The 16,223-nt window shown below is 52.3% G+C and overlaps 1 protein-coding gene and 1 long non-coding RNA gene across 7 annotated transcripts in view; one reads left to right on the forward strand and one right to left on the reverse strand.

Moving 5' to 3' along the window:
- The window catches only part of GAS7 (growth arrest specific 7), a 204,258-nt gene extending 190,699 nt beyond the window's left edge, over nucleotides 1-13,559 (forward strand). For all 6 annotated transcript variants that reach the window (XM_082605550.1, XM_082605545.1, XM_082605546.1 and 3 more), the window contains 5 exons: nucleotides 334-462; nucleotides 1,255-1,378; nucleotides 5,302-5,381; nucleotides 6,699-6,797; nucleotides 7,434-13,559. In XM_082605550.1, coding sequence (XP_082461676.1) covers nucleotides 334-462; nucleotides 1,255-1,378; nucleotides 5,302-5,381; nucleotides 6,699-6,797; nucleotides 7,434-7,547 — 546 coding nt within the window. In that variant the 3' untranslated portion in view covers nucleotides 7,548-13,559. The remainder of the gene's footprint in view (nucleotides 1-333; nucleotides 463-1,254; nucleotides 1,379-5,301; nucleotides 5,382-6,698; nucleotides 6,798-7,433) is intronic.
- Nucleotides 12,070-15,577, reverse strand: LOC309794289. The gene is made up of 3 exons (XR_014292022.1): nucleotides 15,389-15,577; nucleotides 14,554-14,705; nucleotides 12,070-12,141 (listed from the first exon to the last, which is right to left on the reverse strand). It is a non-coding gene; the product is annotated as an uncharacterized lncRNA (long non-coding RNA).
- Between the last annotated feature and the right edge of the window lie 646 nt (nucleotides 15,578-16,223).

The raw sequence follows: 16,223 nt of genomic DNA on the forward strand, positions 1-16,223 counted from the left end.
TTGGGTTCTGCCCGAAGAAAGCTCCCAGGTTGGAAGGAAAGGGAGCCGGACACCCAAGCAAAGCCCTAGAGGAAGCTCTGGGGACTTAGCGCAGGAAGGGGGTGCCCGCAAGGGACTCGAAGGCTCCAGATGCTAACCTGTCCATCGGTGTGAACGTTGGGACGTGGCCAGCTGAGGTGACTCCCTTGACCGCTACCAGATAAGCAGCCACTTGTCTCTGACCTTCCGGTGGGAAGGTCCCCCATCCTCACCTGCAGGGTTGGGGGCAGCGCCCCCTCCCTCCATGTGCAGCTGACGCCCCGGGGGTCCTGAGTGTGTCTCCCCCATCGACAGCTTCACAGTGAGGTGGAGAAGCCCCTGATGAACTTCCGCGAGAACTTCAAGAAGGACATGAAAAAGTGTGACCACCACATTGCAGACCTCCGCAAGCAGCTCGCCAGCCGCTATGCCGCGGTGGAGAAGGTGAGGCCCAGGATGCCAGGGCGGGAGGGTGCCGCTGGAGGACAGGGGGCTGGGAACCAGCAGGGGCTCCGTGTGCCAAGGCAGAGGCTTTTGTCCCCCCATGGCAGGATCTGGAGGGGTGGGGAGTATGAGACGCCCCTCCCCCAGCCAAAGGGTAGGTGGGCTGCTTCCCCCTGGTGCTCAGATTCTGAGTGGGAGTGGGTGTGGCTGCACCTGCAGTGGAGGGTGTAGGGGGCCTCCCTCCGGCACATGAGACAAGGTACACCCTGCTTTCGTGGGTCTCGGAGCCTGGATTTGCTGCCGGTCCACATGGGGCCCCTTTGCCTGGGTCTCACCTGGCAGATTCCCTCCTGACGGAATCCCCCACCTGCCAGCAGCTGCCATCAAAGGGCCCATCCTGCCCCAGAACGGGGAGCCTGGTGCTACCAGCCGATAAGCACTGCTGGGAAGTGATGTCGACCTTTGTGGTCCCTGCCACCCCGGAGAAGCTGTGATTTTAGGACCGCTTGGGTCCCCAGTACGTGTACATGCTCCAATGAAAACATGCTCTGAGAGGCTTGCTCTAGGCCAAGAGATGGGGATGAGAGGATGCTTGGCAGCCTCCACGTGGTCCCTAACTGGCTGGGTGATGCTGGTCTAGCTGCTTAGCCTGTCGGAGCCACTGTGGCCTCATCCACAAAAGCAGGGAAAAGAAAGGACTCTTACCTAGAAAAGGGGAAGCCAGGCCCCGTGTGCCCCATAGGCCCTTCCTGGCTCTGAGCCCATGAATAGCTTCACGTCCTTGGACCCCAGGCCCGGAAAGCCCTCACGGAGCGGCAGAGAGACCTGGAGATGAAGACCCAGCAGCTGGAGATAAAGCTGAGCAACAAGACGGAGGAGGACATCAAGAAGGCACGGAGGAAGTCCACACAGGCGGGTGAGTGAGGCACCGTCGCCCGCTGCCCCTGTCCGTACTCACCTGGTCACAGAAACACAGGAGGGGCTGAGAGATGGGGTGCCTGTGAACGTGCACCCCACAGGATGAGGCTGGGGTGTGGGGCTGTGGGGCGGGGAGCAAACCCGGCTGTGTCCAGGCTGTGGCAGGGGACAGGGCTCCCCACACCCTCCCTTTGGGCCAGAGGGCTCCTTCTGGTCCAAGCCCTGGCTCTCTGGCCAGGAGGTGGACAGACTCTTCCAGGCACCTGGAATTCAGGGGTCCTGTCGCTGCCTGGAGCTCCTAGGGGAAGTGCAAACCACACCCACCCAAGCTGTCCCACCTCCCTGGGGAGTGCTACTCCAAAGGTTCACCTCTGGTGATGGGCTTCTGCCCCAGAACAGAGGTCAACATTTTGTTTAAAGAAATAGCCGTATTTCAGATTTTCTCCAAAAGATTTCCCAATGAGTCAGCTTCTGCTTCCACCTAGAGGTAAAAATTAGCTAATGCACAAGGAAGGGGGAGAAAAACCAGTGAGAAACAGTAATCTAAAAAAAAATTGTTAAATATTTCTAAAAAACCAGTTTCATGGTGTACAAGGACAGTGCGTTTTGCTTTCTGGGATTAAAATATGTGCTGTGGGATTAGGGTTTGGATTAGATGGTCTCTAAATCCCTTTCACCCCAACTTCTGGTGGACCTGGTATAATTAGTTCATTATAGGATGAAACAGCCACCTTAGTGACATTTTGAAATAAGGTGGTATAAAAATGTCATAACAAAATAGTGTAATATAAATACAGCATTTTATATAAAGATCTTTAATGCACAATGGTAAAGTATTGGATGCAGAAACAGAAGGCACAGTATACTTGTTGAGAGTAGGAAAGAGAACCCAAGGATGGGAGAGGCACATTTAAATTAGTTTAATTTATTAAACTATTAAAAAATAAAATTATATTACAAAAACAATATTGCTGCTTGACAAAAAATTTTAATCAACACGTAAGAATATAAAATCTTATTCCCCAGATATAATCACCATCAACACATCCTAGTGTTTTAATTTTTTAAATGTTTTTTAATATTTAAATTTATAGGGACTTCCCTGGAGGTCCAGTGATTAAGACTCCGTGCGTCCAATGCAGGGGGCCCAGCTTCGATCCCTGGTCGGGGAACTAAGATCCCACATGCTGCACAGTGCAGCCAAACAAACAAACAAAAAATTCATATACATAAAATCATATTATGCTGTGTTCTGAACTTATATTTTAATTGATATATCTTAGAGATAGCTCTATTCCATCACCCATAAATTTATTTCCCCATTCATTCATGTACATCAGACTTATTAAATAGTTGAAGAGCGAGCAAGTGTATGATCGTATCCAGATTTGTTTCATCATTCCCCTAATTGATTTTTGTAAGACTTTTAGATTGTTTCAGAGTTTTTGCCAATGCCAGCGATGCTGTTACTATAAATGCATCTCAGGGGTGGGGGGAACAGAACCTGCATATAGACAGTATAGAGATGGGGTCGGGGTTTCTGGGTCAGATGCTTGTATTCATTTTGATGGATGTTTCCAAGTTGCTTTCCAGAGAGGGGTGCCCACCAATAGCTCTGTGAACGCTTGTTCCCTAAACTCTTGTCAGCACTGAATGCTCTCAGATTTTGACATTGTAACTATCTGGTGAAAAATAGTATTTTGTTTCTAATTTAATTTACACTGCTTTTTTTTTTTTTTTTTTTTTTGTGGTACGCGGGCCTCTCACTGTTGTGGCCTCTCGTATTGCGGAGCACAGGCTCCGGACGCGCAGGCTCAGCGGCCATGGCTCACGGGCTCAGCCGCTCCACGGCATGTGGGATCTTCCCGGACCGGGGCACGAACCCACGTCCCCTGCATCGGCAGGCGGACTCTCAACCGCTGCGCCACCAGGGAAGCCCTACACTGCTTTTTGAGTGGAGTTGAGCATTTTAAAACTAGACTTATAAATCGTCGTGGCTTTTTTTTTTTATGATTCACTCATATGCTCTCCCCATTTTTTTTTTTTTTTTTGCAGTACGCGGGCCTCTCACTGCTGTGGCCTCTCCCGTTGCGGAGCACAGGCTCCGGACGCGCAGGCCCAGCAGCCATGGCTCACGGGCCCAGCCACTCCACGGCACGTGGGATCTTCCCGGACCGGGGCATGAACCCGCGTCCCCTGCATTGGCAGGCGGACTCCCAACCACTGCGCCACCAGGGAAGCCCAGCTCTCCCCATTTTTATGTCAAATGGCTGGTCTTGTTCTTATTGATTGATAAAGAAAATTAACTTTTTGTCATTTGAATTGCAAATACTTTTCGTAAGTTGTTTATCTTTTTATTTTGTTCTTTGTGTTTTCTTTTTTATTTTTCTTTTTTTGGGGGAGGGTGTGCTTATTTAATCTTCACCGTGGCTCTATGGAGGTACCATTATTATCCCCATTTTACAGATGATGAAACTGAGGCACAGGCAGGGTGAATCAACTTGTCCAAGGTTGCACGGCTAGTAAACAGTGGAGCTGTATGACAGCCCAGATCTGGTTCCAGAATCCATGTCCTTAACCTGTACTGTTCAGAAGGGCCTGATTTCAAACCCTTGGGATGCCTAGAGAAGAGACACACCTACCTTCACCTATACTATTTCCTGATGTTGCAGAAGTTCCTGAAGCATGTTGTCAGAATCAGGATCAACAAACAGGGCTTTGGGAGTTTCATATTGTTTATAGGGTGACCCCACCCACGGTCAGGCGCAAGCTCTTGGTGGGAATGCATCTGCAATGAAATATCCACTTTCTTCCCTATAGTTCAGTCTTTCTTGGGATCAAGGGCCCAGTCTTGGCCTTGAACCAAGGGCACAATGAACAGAGCCTTGATTTGGGTTCTGTTACTCAAGGAAGGCTTAGTTCCCAGCTAATGGTGTATGGTTCACTGGGGAGGGGGTCCTGAGCCAGGCCCTGGGTCATGTGGGCATAACTCTGCCCACTTTCTTTCACTCACTTTCATATCTGAACCCACATGAGCAAGGTGATGCCATTATAGGAATCCCTTTGAAGAGTTCATCGTTACCTCTGGGTTCACTCATGAGTTTTCCCATCGTGAGCAGAGACCATGATGTCTTCCTCTCTCTGGCACCCTGTGATGATCAGGAAACTACATGCAGACCAAGCTGTGCTTCTCCAACTGTGATGTGCACGGGGATCACCTGAGGATCTTGTGAAAATAGTTTTTGATTCACTAGGTCTCAGAAACATCCTGAGATTGCATTTCGAGCAAACTCCCAGGGCGCACTGATGCGGCTGGTCCAGGAACTGTGTTCCATGTAGCAAGGGTCTGGGACGCTGGGACCTTAGTAATGTTGCAGTTACTTGCAGTTTGTTACATAGTTTGTTTCAGATCTCTCTCTTATGAAATAAAATACTATAGAAAGAGCTCATTCTCTTCCCACCCACCCTTTGCTGCTGCATGTATGTACACACACACACACACACGTGATTTGCAAACTTCCCTTCTTTAACTCTAACTAGTAGCAAGTTGCTTGAGACACATGTTTCAACCAAGCAGGACTCTCCAATGTGAAATGAAACTCCCATCTTTAGAAGAGGAAGCATTTCTTGGGCTCATGATAGAGTTGGGGGTCCTAGGAGTACCCCCCCACACCCCTACCATACATACATTCTTACTGAGAAACCCCCTTCCTGAGTTTTTGGTGTCTGGAGTCTAGTTCAGATGGACACTCTGAAGCCGGCCTCTCGTAAGGCTGGGTTGCCCCCTTCTCTTGCTCTGCTCATCCTCCCCACCCACCAGCTTTCCGGTGGCCTCCATCACCCTGGCTGTGGGGTGCAGGTGGGAGAAGGCGGCCATGGTGAGGACAGCACAGAGTATGACAATGACCTTGGCCCTTCCAGGAGATGACCTCATGCGCTGTGTGGATCTCTACAACCAGGCCCAGTCCAAGTGGTTTGAAGAGATGGTGACCACCACCTTGGTGAGTGACCAGAGATGCATACGCTTGTCCATGCAGGGGCGGGCGCTCAGGAATCCCTGGGTGGATGGTGGTGGATGTGCAGGCAGTGGGGTGGAGGTGACCATGGAGATGGTCATTAGATCTGCTCTAGTGTTGGGACTGAGACCTGAACTCCAGACCAGCCTATGTGGATTCAGATCCTTGCCCTGACACTTCCTAGCTGTGTGAGCACAGGCAACAATGGGCTCGTGCTGCATCCTTCTGAGGGGTCAGGGTCAACCAAGCAGACAGTGGTCCATTTAGGAAAAATAGCCAAGTTGAGTATTTCTGTGAAGTCAGCACCCACTGAGTGGGTTGAAGCGGGGTTGGCACGTGGGTCATGGGGCCAGATGAGAAAGGAGGCATCATGCCAGGTGCTTATCACACCGTCCCACTGCCCCCAAGCCACCGCCGTCCATCTGTCTGTCCAGCATGAGACTAACCCTCTGCCTTCCCCAGGTGCCAGTCCACCAGAGCAGATTAGAGGCCTCCCCCGGGGACAGTGACCTAGTTTTCCTCCTGGTTAATCTCCTAATTAAACTCCCTGCTTTACTTCCTACGCCCTGGTTAATCACCTGAACAGTGACCTAGTTGTGCACAGAATAGCAGCCGGATCTCCTAAATTCCAAAGATGCAGAGCCACCTAGGATCCGAAGGGCAAACGCCTTCCGCTCTTCCCTTTGACAGTGGCCACCCTGCTCCCGGCCCTCCTGGCTCCCTTGACCTGCCCCTCAGCGCTTGGGGTGGACAGAGGAGACGAGGCCGCTCAGCAGAGGCCCAGGGACAAAGCCCCAAGAGTTGGAGGTGCAGAAGCTCCTGCACGTGTTCCATCTCTCCACGCCATCAGGGGCTGGGGCTGGGGCTGCACTGGTGCAGACGCATGATTAAGGGCACGACAGACCCTGGTGCAAATCCCGCTGCTCCCATAATTCCCTGTCTCTGTGGGCAAGCGATGTTACCTCTGTAGGTGTTCATTCCCTTGTTTGGAGAATGTGGGTAAGAAGAGAACCTCTTACAGTTATGATGAGGACAATGAAGCAGTGCCTGTAAAGCTCTTAGCACCCACCACGCCTGGCAGAACGAGAGTCGGGAGACAGTAACTGCTGTGCCGTCAGCTGCAGCTTCACTCCCAGATACGGGGTGGGTTCCTCGTCAGTCCCCAGAGGGTCAGGCAGGCTGGGGGATAAGCGGGCAGCATGTGTGCTTTGTGTATAGGGGGGAGTGGGACCCGCATGGTGGGGAAGGTCCCCAGGTGGAAGGGACACCCCCAGAGGTCTCTGCCGCTTTCCTCCTCTGCAGGAGCTGGAACGGCTGGAGGTGGAGAGGGTGGAGATGATCCGGCAGCATCTGTGCCAGTACACGCAGCTGCGGCACGAGACGGACATGTTCAACCAAAGCGTGAGTTCCCCAGGCCGAGGCCAGCGGGGCCCCTGGGGGGCGTGGGGCCAGGGAGAGCCAGGGCCCTGTGCCATGGTGGCAGGTCAAGTAGCTGCTACAGATGAATCTGTCCAGAAGGTGGGCACGGGCTCGGGTCTGCGGGTGACCTCTTGGGATGGACATGTCAGTTACCCTGGCTGTCCATGTGAGTCCATCCCGAGCGCGTCACATAGATGCGTCATGATAGTTAAAATAGCTGGAGATGTCCTTGCCTCCCCTGGCGAATTTCTTACGATGCTGGAACTATTCAAAACCTCTCAAGCCGACGTTCCATTTGACCTGTTCTCAGGTGGTGAATGTGGGGACTGATGGAAGGAGGAACAGGTCACAGACCCTTGGGCCACCTGCCCTTTCATCCACTCTGAGGTCTGGAGGGTCACATGCACGAGGGAAAGCAGGGCAGAGGCCAGAGCTTCAGCCCCCCGGGTCTCCCAGCCCCCCCCCACGTCTGTCCCTCGCACGGGCCTCCCCGGGGCCTCACAACCCTCTAGAGAGGCTGCTCTGACAGGCGCGAGGGTACAAGCAGTGTGGTTCAGAGGATATGTCCCTGGCTCAGCCGCTGCCTCTGAAGGTATCCCTCTTCTCCATCCCTTGCAGACAGTCGAGCCTGTGGACCAACTGCTTCGAAAAGTGGACCCAGCCAAAGACAGGGAGCTGTGGGTCAGAGAGCACAAGACGGGTAACATCCGCCCCGTGGACATGGAGATCTAGACACACGGCCTGGGGGTTCCTGCCGAGGAGGGGCTGGGGTCCCACGGAGAGGAGGTGGCACTCCTGCCAGGGGGGGGGACCTGCTCCCAAGCAGAGCTGCCCTCCCACCCGCTCTCCTGGTCCACTGAGGAGAGGGGACAGTGAAGCCAGAAGGGCGGCCCGGATGGCCCCATGGGGAGCTCCCCAGTGTTCCCAGGCCGAGAAGATGGATCCGTAGCCCTGCCCTTGTCTCCGAGGCTGAAGCCCCCCAAGTCCCATGCCATGCTTGCCACTTCGAGAACAAACCGAGGCTGGGACGTTGTGGTCCCTGCTGAGCACCAGAGAGGTCCCCTCCCCACCCAGAGCCAGCTGTGTCACATGCTCATGCCCCTGGAAGCCCCTTCCTCCAGCCAGCCCACTTGTCTCCAGGGCTTTGGAGGGGCGGGGGAGAGAGGTCTCTGTCTCCAAGCCAAGTGTCAGAATCAGAATCATGGATAGAAGGCACCTTTCAGCTCAACAGCCTGCACCCAGAATCCTTTGCAGCAGCCCTCCCTCTTTGTTTTTTCCCATTGCATATTCTGGGAGCCCACATCCTGGCTCTTCTCTGCTACTTTCCATCCTTGGGAGTCTTGGGAAGAATGCCTGGCTCCTGTTTTCCCAGACTGACCCTGCCTGCAGAGGTCAGGATGGAACTACCTCATTCAGCAAATTCGCCCCAAGTCGGAGCGTTGAATCGCGTTTCCTATTAGATCAGGCATCAATGTCATGTGCTCTCTCTGGGCATCCCCGTCCACCCAGCCCACAGCCGCTTCCTCGGGGGAGCTCCCTCCTCCACCCTCGCTTGTCCCGGGGGCTGGGTCAGTCCCATGTTGGAGATGGGTTGGGGCAAGTGTCTGTCACCCCCCAGATGGCTCCACCTGCCTACGCACAGCGGGGTCGGGACCACTGTCTCATGTATGGCTCTCACTGGCAGGCACTCTCGTGGCCACAGTACGTGTCACCATCCAGGCAGTCTGGCACCGTGGCCTCTCAGCTCCTGCACGTTTCAAAGCCCCACACGGAGCCCCTGCTTGGTGCTGCTACGCCCTTGCCCTTTCCCCATCTCCCCATTCCTGGGAGAGCCTGGTCTGAGTGTGACCTGGGAAGTTTTGGCACTGCCATCGGGTCCTCACTCATCACTTTCTCCCTTACATGTTAAATCTTGAGAATCAGCTCGAGGCCACGGGAAGAAGAAAAGGGCTGAAGGAGGTCAGACAACTTGCAAGGGGCACATTCTAGCCTGGAACCCACACCCTGAGAACCCATCTTTCTTGTTCATCTTTCCCTTGATTACTTTGGATTCACAGGACTCGCATGTTTCTCGTAAGGGCAGACGTCTAAGAAGATAACTCCCTGGTCTTTCTCTCTGTCGTCCATGCTGGTAACTGATGACTTATTCTTGAATCCTTTGGCACTTCTGCCTTTTGAGTCAGTATGGCGCCCTCATAGTTACAGTAGAAAGATGCCGAATAGCCTAAAGCAAACCAGGCTTTGCCAGTTTTCTTATTGAAACATCCCAACCAGAAAGGTCAACAGGAAGGCCTTCACCAACATGAAGGCCATCAGGACGGAGCTGTGTCTGGCATGGAGAACCACTCCTTCTGGTCTGCAGTTGGGCCATGACACCAGCTGCCAGTTTGGGGATATCATTTCTTTGGTTTCTTTGCAAAAAATCGGTACTAGTAGTAATTGCTTTGTGGCTTAGTAAACTAACTTGTGGATGATTTTCCGACATTCAAAGCCAATAGCCTTGTTATTAACACAGATACTTTGAGTGTGATATCGCTCATGGATTTTGTTTTCTCATCCCCATCTGAGGATTCCAGACTCTTCTGTTCTTCCCTGGGGCTCTCTTGCCTCTTTCAGGGTAGCCCAAGTCGGCCCTGTGTGGGCCAGTCTATTTTCTGAAGTCATTCTTTCCCCCTCATCCTTTTCCCTCGGTTTCATTAGCCCCTCCACATCTTTTTCTTTTTTCTTCCCTCCTTTATTCATTCATCAAGCATTTAGCTGAGCCTGGGCAGTGTGCTAAGACCTAGGGACAAGGTATGGCCCTGTCATCAGGGAAGCCCACAGTCTCTTGTTTTGTATAGACTTGCCTTTTCTCCAGGGGTCTTGCAGGTCAGTAACTTTGGCATTCACATACAGGTACTCTGTGCAGAATGTAGGTTTGCAGAGATACTGCCTGTTGTGCCGATAGCTCTTCTTTCATTCATTCACTCATTCATTCATTTAATCAGCAGACACTTGGGGCAAGCCAGGCATTGTGCCAGTACTAGAAATGTAGCTGCATACCAGACAGGCACTCCGCCCCCGGCCCCCCTCTATTCTCCATGTGGAAGGGGGATGTTTTCAGACCTTTCTGGGGAAAGAGAACCTTGCACCCCTTCCACATTTAACCCACTGGGAGCCTGTAATCATAATACAAACTACTGCCATGTGGTATTTACCCAAGGACGGAAAAGCCAGGCAGCAACAAGAGTATAATCCCCTGGTCCGCCAGACCCTTAATGGCTCATATCCAACTCAACTTTCAGAGATTTGTTTTAAATAATTCTTCTCACTTTACAAAGAGGAAAAATGAAGCCGGAGGATGGCCAGTGAGAGCCATGAAATGAACAGCGAATTACAAGCAGGGCTGGAGTCCCTATGTTAACAGGACTCCGCCTGTGGGTGAAATCAGAGTTAGGATGAAGTCTGGAATAGCTAAAAGCGTGCTTCGGAGGGGCCCTCGGCCCCGGTGGTGGTTTGGGTTTGGGCTTTGGCGTGTAGGTTATAGGAGGGTCTGCCTGGCTTGATTCAGGGTGAGTGGCCCCAGGCCATCCTTGAGCCCATCCAGTTGTTCCATTTCTGAGGACAGGTGAGCCTCTTCTACCTGGCAGACACGGATGCACTTCGTTTTGTCTGTGATAGCCTGATTTTTTACAAAATAGTCTCTAAAACAAAAGTGAGTTGCCACGAAAACCTCCAGGAAAAGCTACTTGTTCCTCTCCATTTTTTTTTTTTTTCTGTTGCTTTTGATCAGTATTGCAAAGCCCTGGCCAGCTGAGCCACAGGGACGGCTGCCCTGAGGTTCTGCCCGTGGGACTGCCTTGGGCCTCCTTTCACTGGTGAGGGTGGATTGGGTTTCTGCAGTAGGAGACATTTCTCCCTTCACTGGGGCTGATTAATGATCGAAGCAAATAGAAAGCCTACAACTCAGGAACCAGGGGTTTGTTTCTGTTCCCTTTGTGAAAACCAATCAATTACGAGATTAGGGGATGGGTGCAGAGAAATCTTGGCGGAGCCAAAGTCCCTTCTTGGAAATTCAAGCCATGAAATTCAAAGGACGTCAAAGACCTCAGCTTGTTTAAGTGATTTTACTTCCAGCTGTGAGTGGCCTTGACAAGGGGAGTTTAAACAGGATTCTGCAGACCTGCTGGTGATTATGTAGGTAGGGAAAGCCTTGGACAAATGTTAAGTAGGGCACAGATCAGCCAGCTTCCTTAGCCAGCATGCTGTCTTATTTCCATAAACGTCCCCGCCCGAGTCCCCCTGCCTTTTCTTTTTACAAGTTTATTGCGATCTTTGACATTTGGTGTTGGGGGTTCACTGACATACAGTAAAATTTACCCTTTTGAAGTATAGTTCAGTGAATTTTGACAAAGGTACACAGCCTTGTAACCAGCACCAAAATCAACGTGATATTTCCATCATTCCAAAACATCCCCTCAGGCTCCTTTGATGTCCACCCACTCCTCCCACCCCCAGCACCTGGTGACCACTGATGGATTTTCTGACCCTGCAGATTTGCCTTTTCTAGAATGTCATAGAAATGGAGCCACACTGCAGTAGCCTTAGAGTCTGGCCTCCGTCACTTGGCTTATTGCCTCTGAGTCACCTTGCGGCTGGATGTCAGTAGCTTGTCCCCTTATATCGCTGAGTAGCGGTCCATTGCATGGGTGCACCCCGCTGCTTCCTTGCTTTTAAAGTGAGTTGTCTGCCCCCAAAGTTCCTGGCCTGGGGTCTTAAGCTCGCTTGCACGGCTACTTTCAGCCAGCTGCGTCCACGAGTGGTTCTTGGGGCTCACGCTTGCATTTTCGGATCATTTTAGGTCTTTGACAGTGCAGAAAGCTGCTGGGGGAGGGGGTGGGGAGGGTCTCCACTGCCCTCCACTTCTGCTGGCATCTCAGCTGGCAGTTCTACTTGCTTCTGGGGACCCTCCCTTCAACTTGCCCAGTCCCTGCCATTTGGTGAGGGTTAGGGGGTGTGGAAGGTGGGTGAAGGGGGCGTGGATGAGAAGACAGGGAGCCCATCACCACCCTTTCCTGAATCTCTGTTCCTTCATCGGCAAACTGAAGGTGTTCATTCTAGACGGGTCTCCCAGGCTTCCTCCAGCTGCTGCATTCTGTCTCCTCCCCTTGTCACTTCCAGTTTTGTACCCTGTGCCCACGTCATGCCCAATCTGTGTCCCGTCAGCACGGCTGTGTGTGATGTCACCTAACGCCCTCACGAGAGGCATACCCAGGCGCTTCTCTGTTCAGACACAAAAATGTAATTTCATGAGCTGTTGAGAATGAGGTAGTTCCTCCTTGGACCCCTAAAGAAAGCAGAAGTCATTAATTTTCATCCACCAAGTTTTGACAGCATGTCCTTAAAGTCACTTCCAAGGAGCAAAAACAGGCATGAAGACACAGCCCCCTCCGTTCAGGTTCTTGTCGCTGCCGGAGCCTTGCTCACCTGGCCTGTGCCCTCACCGTACTGGATGGTGGCAGAGAGAGGACCACACCCAGCTGACACCGGTCAGCTCTGGGCCTGACCCCCAAGGTAACAGCTCCTCCAAGCACATCTTGATGGTGCCCTGCTCAGTGAAAGTTGAGCCCCGGAAGGCAACCAACCAGGCACCTCTCCCAGCAAATGGAAGACATTCTTGGGTCCAGGCCAGGTGAAGGTATGGGCCATGGAGCCCAAGTCACAGGGTCCCATGCTGCCAGGGACCATGAAAGACTTTCACACCGTGAAAGTCATTTCTGTCGGGCCTTTGCTGAAAGTGAGGGACCCAACTCCCCTTTCCTGGTTTGGGTGAGACCAAGACAAGTGACAAAAACCAATGTTCCATTTCCCCTAACCCTCTAGATGCTGGGGCGTGGCTGTTGGGTGCCTTTGTTGGGAGGTGCCTCTGAGGGAGAGGGGTTGTGATGAACTTGGATCTCTATGCGCTGTTCAGGGGAATTGACCCTTTGTGTCTGAGGGAAATTCCTAATGGGATTGCAGCGGCGAGATGCAGGGGGCCAGGCACACGTGTGCTCTCTTGGGGACAGTATGACGTGGGGATGAGGAAGGAAAGCATATGGTACCAGGGCAAGAGCACCGGACTGGCCCTGCTCTGCTGTTTCATGTGTCCCATAACCTGAAGTCAAGTCACATCCCCTCCCGGGACCTGTGTGTTACCGAGTGGAGATGCTCCCTATCTGGGGCCACACGCGGCAGCAGACTGGCTCTCGGGACTGTGGCCTCCAGGCAGCCATGTGGACCCAGGGACAGTCATTCAAAGGGACACCAGCCATCCTTGGTGACAGGGGCCCCAAATTTGCCTCTCTGCCCTTAGGAAGGAGATGAAGGGGGTGGGCAGCCCTTTCACAAACATGAGCACATCAGCAAACCCCATGAAAGTGGAATTTTCTAACAAACTTGCTTGTTTGCTCTGTTTTCTGTAACTTTTGCTAAATACTTTATACATTTTTAACGTTTAAAAGCGGTGTCTCCTCCAGCATTCCTCATCCCAGAATGAATGTGTTTACTCCACATTGTATATCCTTCCATCCCCTGGCTGCCTAGATCAGTAAATAAAATGGATGTACTATAATTTATAAGTAACACTCTTGAAACTCTGATCCCTGTGGAGGCTGTAATCCACCCTTCCCACCCTGTCCCCACCCCACCCCACCCCAGCCCCGTAATAGCATTTGTGTGTATTAATGCTGAAAAATTAAATGTTTAAAGGGTTTAAATTTTGAAGGCGTTTGCTATATATAATTGTTCTGCATTATTATAAAGCGTTTTCAGGAAGTTAAATGCTCTCTTTTTTTTTTTCTTTGGCTCTGTGTGTACACTTGAGATGGTTAGATTCATCCCATGTAAAATAAACTGTCCAGAGACACTGAGTCGTCCCAGTGGGCAACCCTCTTTCCTGGAGGACAGCCACACTCTCCTTTGTACAAATGGGCTCAGCATTCCTCCCATACTCCCAGGCTTGGTGATAATTTTACCCCCAATGACTTAGCAGAGGGACAAAGGGCACCTGGGCATTGACCCCCCCCCCCGATGGGTATCACGCTGCCAGACCCACACCCCTGGCCCCAGTCCCCTCCCCTGGAGACTTCTGTCCCTGTGAACAGAAGAGGATCCTGGCTGTTATTTCTTTTCTTATCCATCCATCCATCCATCATTACTGAACACCACTGTATGTCAGACACTGCTCTCAGTACTGGGGACACATCAGAGATGAAAACAGATCAAGAACCCTGACCTCATGGAACTTATTTTCTAGCTGAAAGAGAGTAATGAAATGATACAGTGTGTGTGAAGATGTTAGGTGTTACGGAGAAAGGGCGGGGGGCGGGGATGGGTAGTTTCAGGGGTGAGGGTGGGTGAGTTGCAACATGAAATAGGGTGATTGGGGTGGCCTCACTGAGAAGGTGACATTTGACCAACGTCGAGGAGACCTGGGAGGGAGCCTGGCAGGTAGCTGGGGGAGGCATGTTCCAGGCAGAGGAGGTAGCCCCTTTAAGGGCCGGAGGCATCTAATTGTTTGAGGCCAGTGTGGCTGGAGGGCGGGGCGGGGTGGGCAGACTCCTGCAGAGCTTGGAAGGTCTTGCAAGGCCTAAGACTTTTACTCTGGGGGCGTGGGGTGGTCCAAGCTGGGGAGCGTGCAGCCTAATTTCCTTGCTGTGGGGCTCGCTAGGGGGTCAGGGGACCAGGGCAGCCGGAACATGGGCAGAGGGGATGGTACCTGCAGGGGTGGCCACGTGGAGGTGGGGAGAATGCTCAGGTTCTGGATGTGTCTTGAAAGTGGAGCCAGCACGATTTCGAGCCAGATTGGAGTGGGGTGTGACGGAAACAGAGGCGCTGGTGATGACTCCGCGGATGTCGGTCCAAGCAACCCTAAAGATGGATCGCTATTTACCGCGATGGGGACGCCCTTGGGAGGGGCGTTCCTTCCCATTCTCGGCCTCCCACCCGCCCTCTCCAAACCCCCTTCCCTCTCTGCTTCCTGGCCGGGGTCGAAGGGTCCGCTTGCCATTCAGCTCACGGCAGGGGAAGGTAGAGGAACGGGATGGGGACTGGGGGACTCCCAGCTTGGGGTGGGACAGGGCCAGCCTCTGGGAAGAGCCTGTGTCTTTCAGTGAAGGCCAGGCCGGGAGGGGAAGACACAGTCACTGGCCAGAGACGAGGACTTCTCCCCAGTGGTCTTGGGGGTTCGGGGGCAGTTTATGGCCCTGGCTCAGACTTAACAAATCCGTTCACAATACATCATCCCCAACAACTTGTTTGGCTAAGGAGCATAAACTCTCCCACTGATAGAAGATGTTTATTCAGGTTTTCAAACAAACCTCCAGGTCATGACCCCTCTCTCGGCAGCATCAACACAGCTGCCTGTGGTCCCCTCCCACGGTCGGGCCCCTCCTGGGCACAGCAACCTGAAGAACGTGGATAGTACCTGCTTCTGCCTCCTTGCCCTTGGGAAGGGCAGAGGGACTGGGGGAGCTCTGGCTGCCTTCTGTGTTAAGCCGGGGCCCTGCCTCCTTGCCTGCCTCTTCCGTTGTCATGGCAACCCAGGTCCTCACCTTCAGAAATGCAGCTTCTTGCCTCCTCTGCTCAGGCCTCCTTGAGAAAGAAGGCGGCTGTAATGTCTTGAAAAAAATGTCATGAAGAACCTAGGGGTAAAACAGGAATAAAGACACAGACCTACTTGAGAATGGACTTGAGGATATGGGGAGGGGGAAGGGTAAGCTGTGACAAAGCGAGAGAGAGGCATGGACATATATTCACTACCAAACGTAAGGTAGATAGCTAGTGGGAAGCAGCCGCATAGCACAGGGAGATCAGCTCGGTGCTTTGTGACCATCTGGAGGGGTGGGATAGGGAGGGTGGGAGGGAGAGAGATGCAAGAGGGAAGGGATATGGGAACAGATGTATATGTATAACTGATTCACTTTGTTATAAAGCAGAAACTAACACACCATTGTGAAGCAATTATACTCCAATAAAGTTGTAAAAAAAAAAAAAAAAAAGAGCCCTAAGTGGGGAGTCTCGCCTCCCTGGGCTTTCCTACCAGCTTCGCCATTTGGCAACTGTGTGACACAGGCAGGTGACATCCTTTTGGAGCTTGGTTTCTTCCTGTGACATCGGCCTCGCCTCACCTGCAGTCTCGGTGTGGATACCCAGGAGGCACTTCTAATCACCTCCCATGCCAGGTTCAGAGGCCAGGGTGAAGGCCTCTGGCCTCACTTTCATGGCCTGGGTTGTGTTTGTTTTTGAGTTCAGTGACTGTCCTGTTTCTAACTGCTCTGGAGAACAAATGCCTTGCTGCAAGATTGTGAAAGTCTAGACAAAGGGAAAGGGCTCCTTTCAAGAAATAATACGCTGTCACAAACTGATGGGAAAAAATAATGACACATA

This window comes from Mesoplodon mirus, assembly GCF_964341445.2.
Source record: "Mesoplodon mirus genome assembly, chromosome: 18".
NCBI classification, from domain to species: Eukaryota; Metazoa; Chordata; class Mammalia; order Artiodactyla; family Ziphiidae; genus Mesoplodon; species Mesoplodon mirus.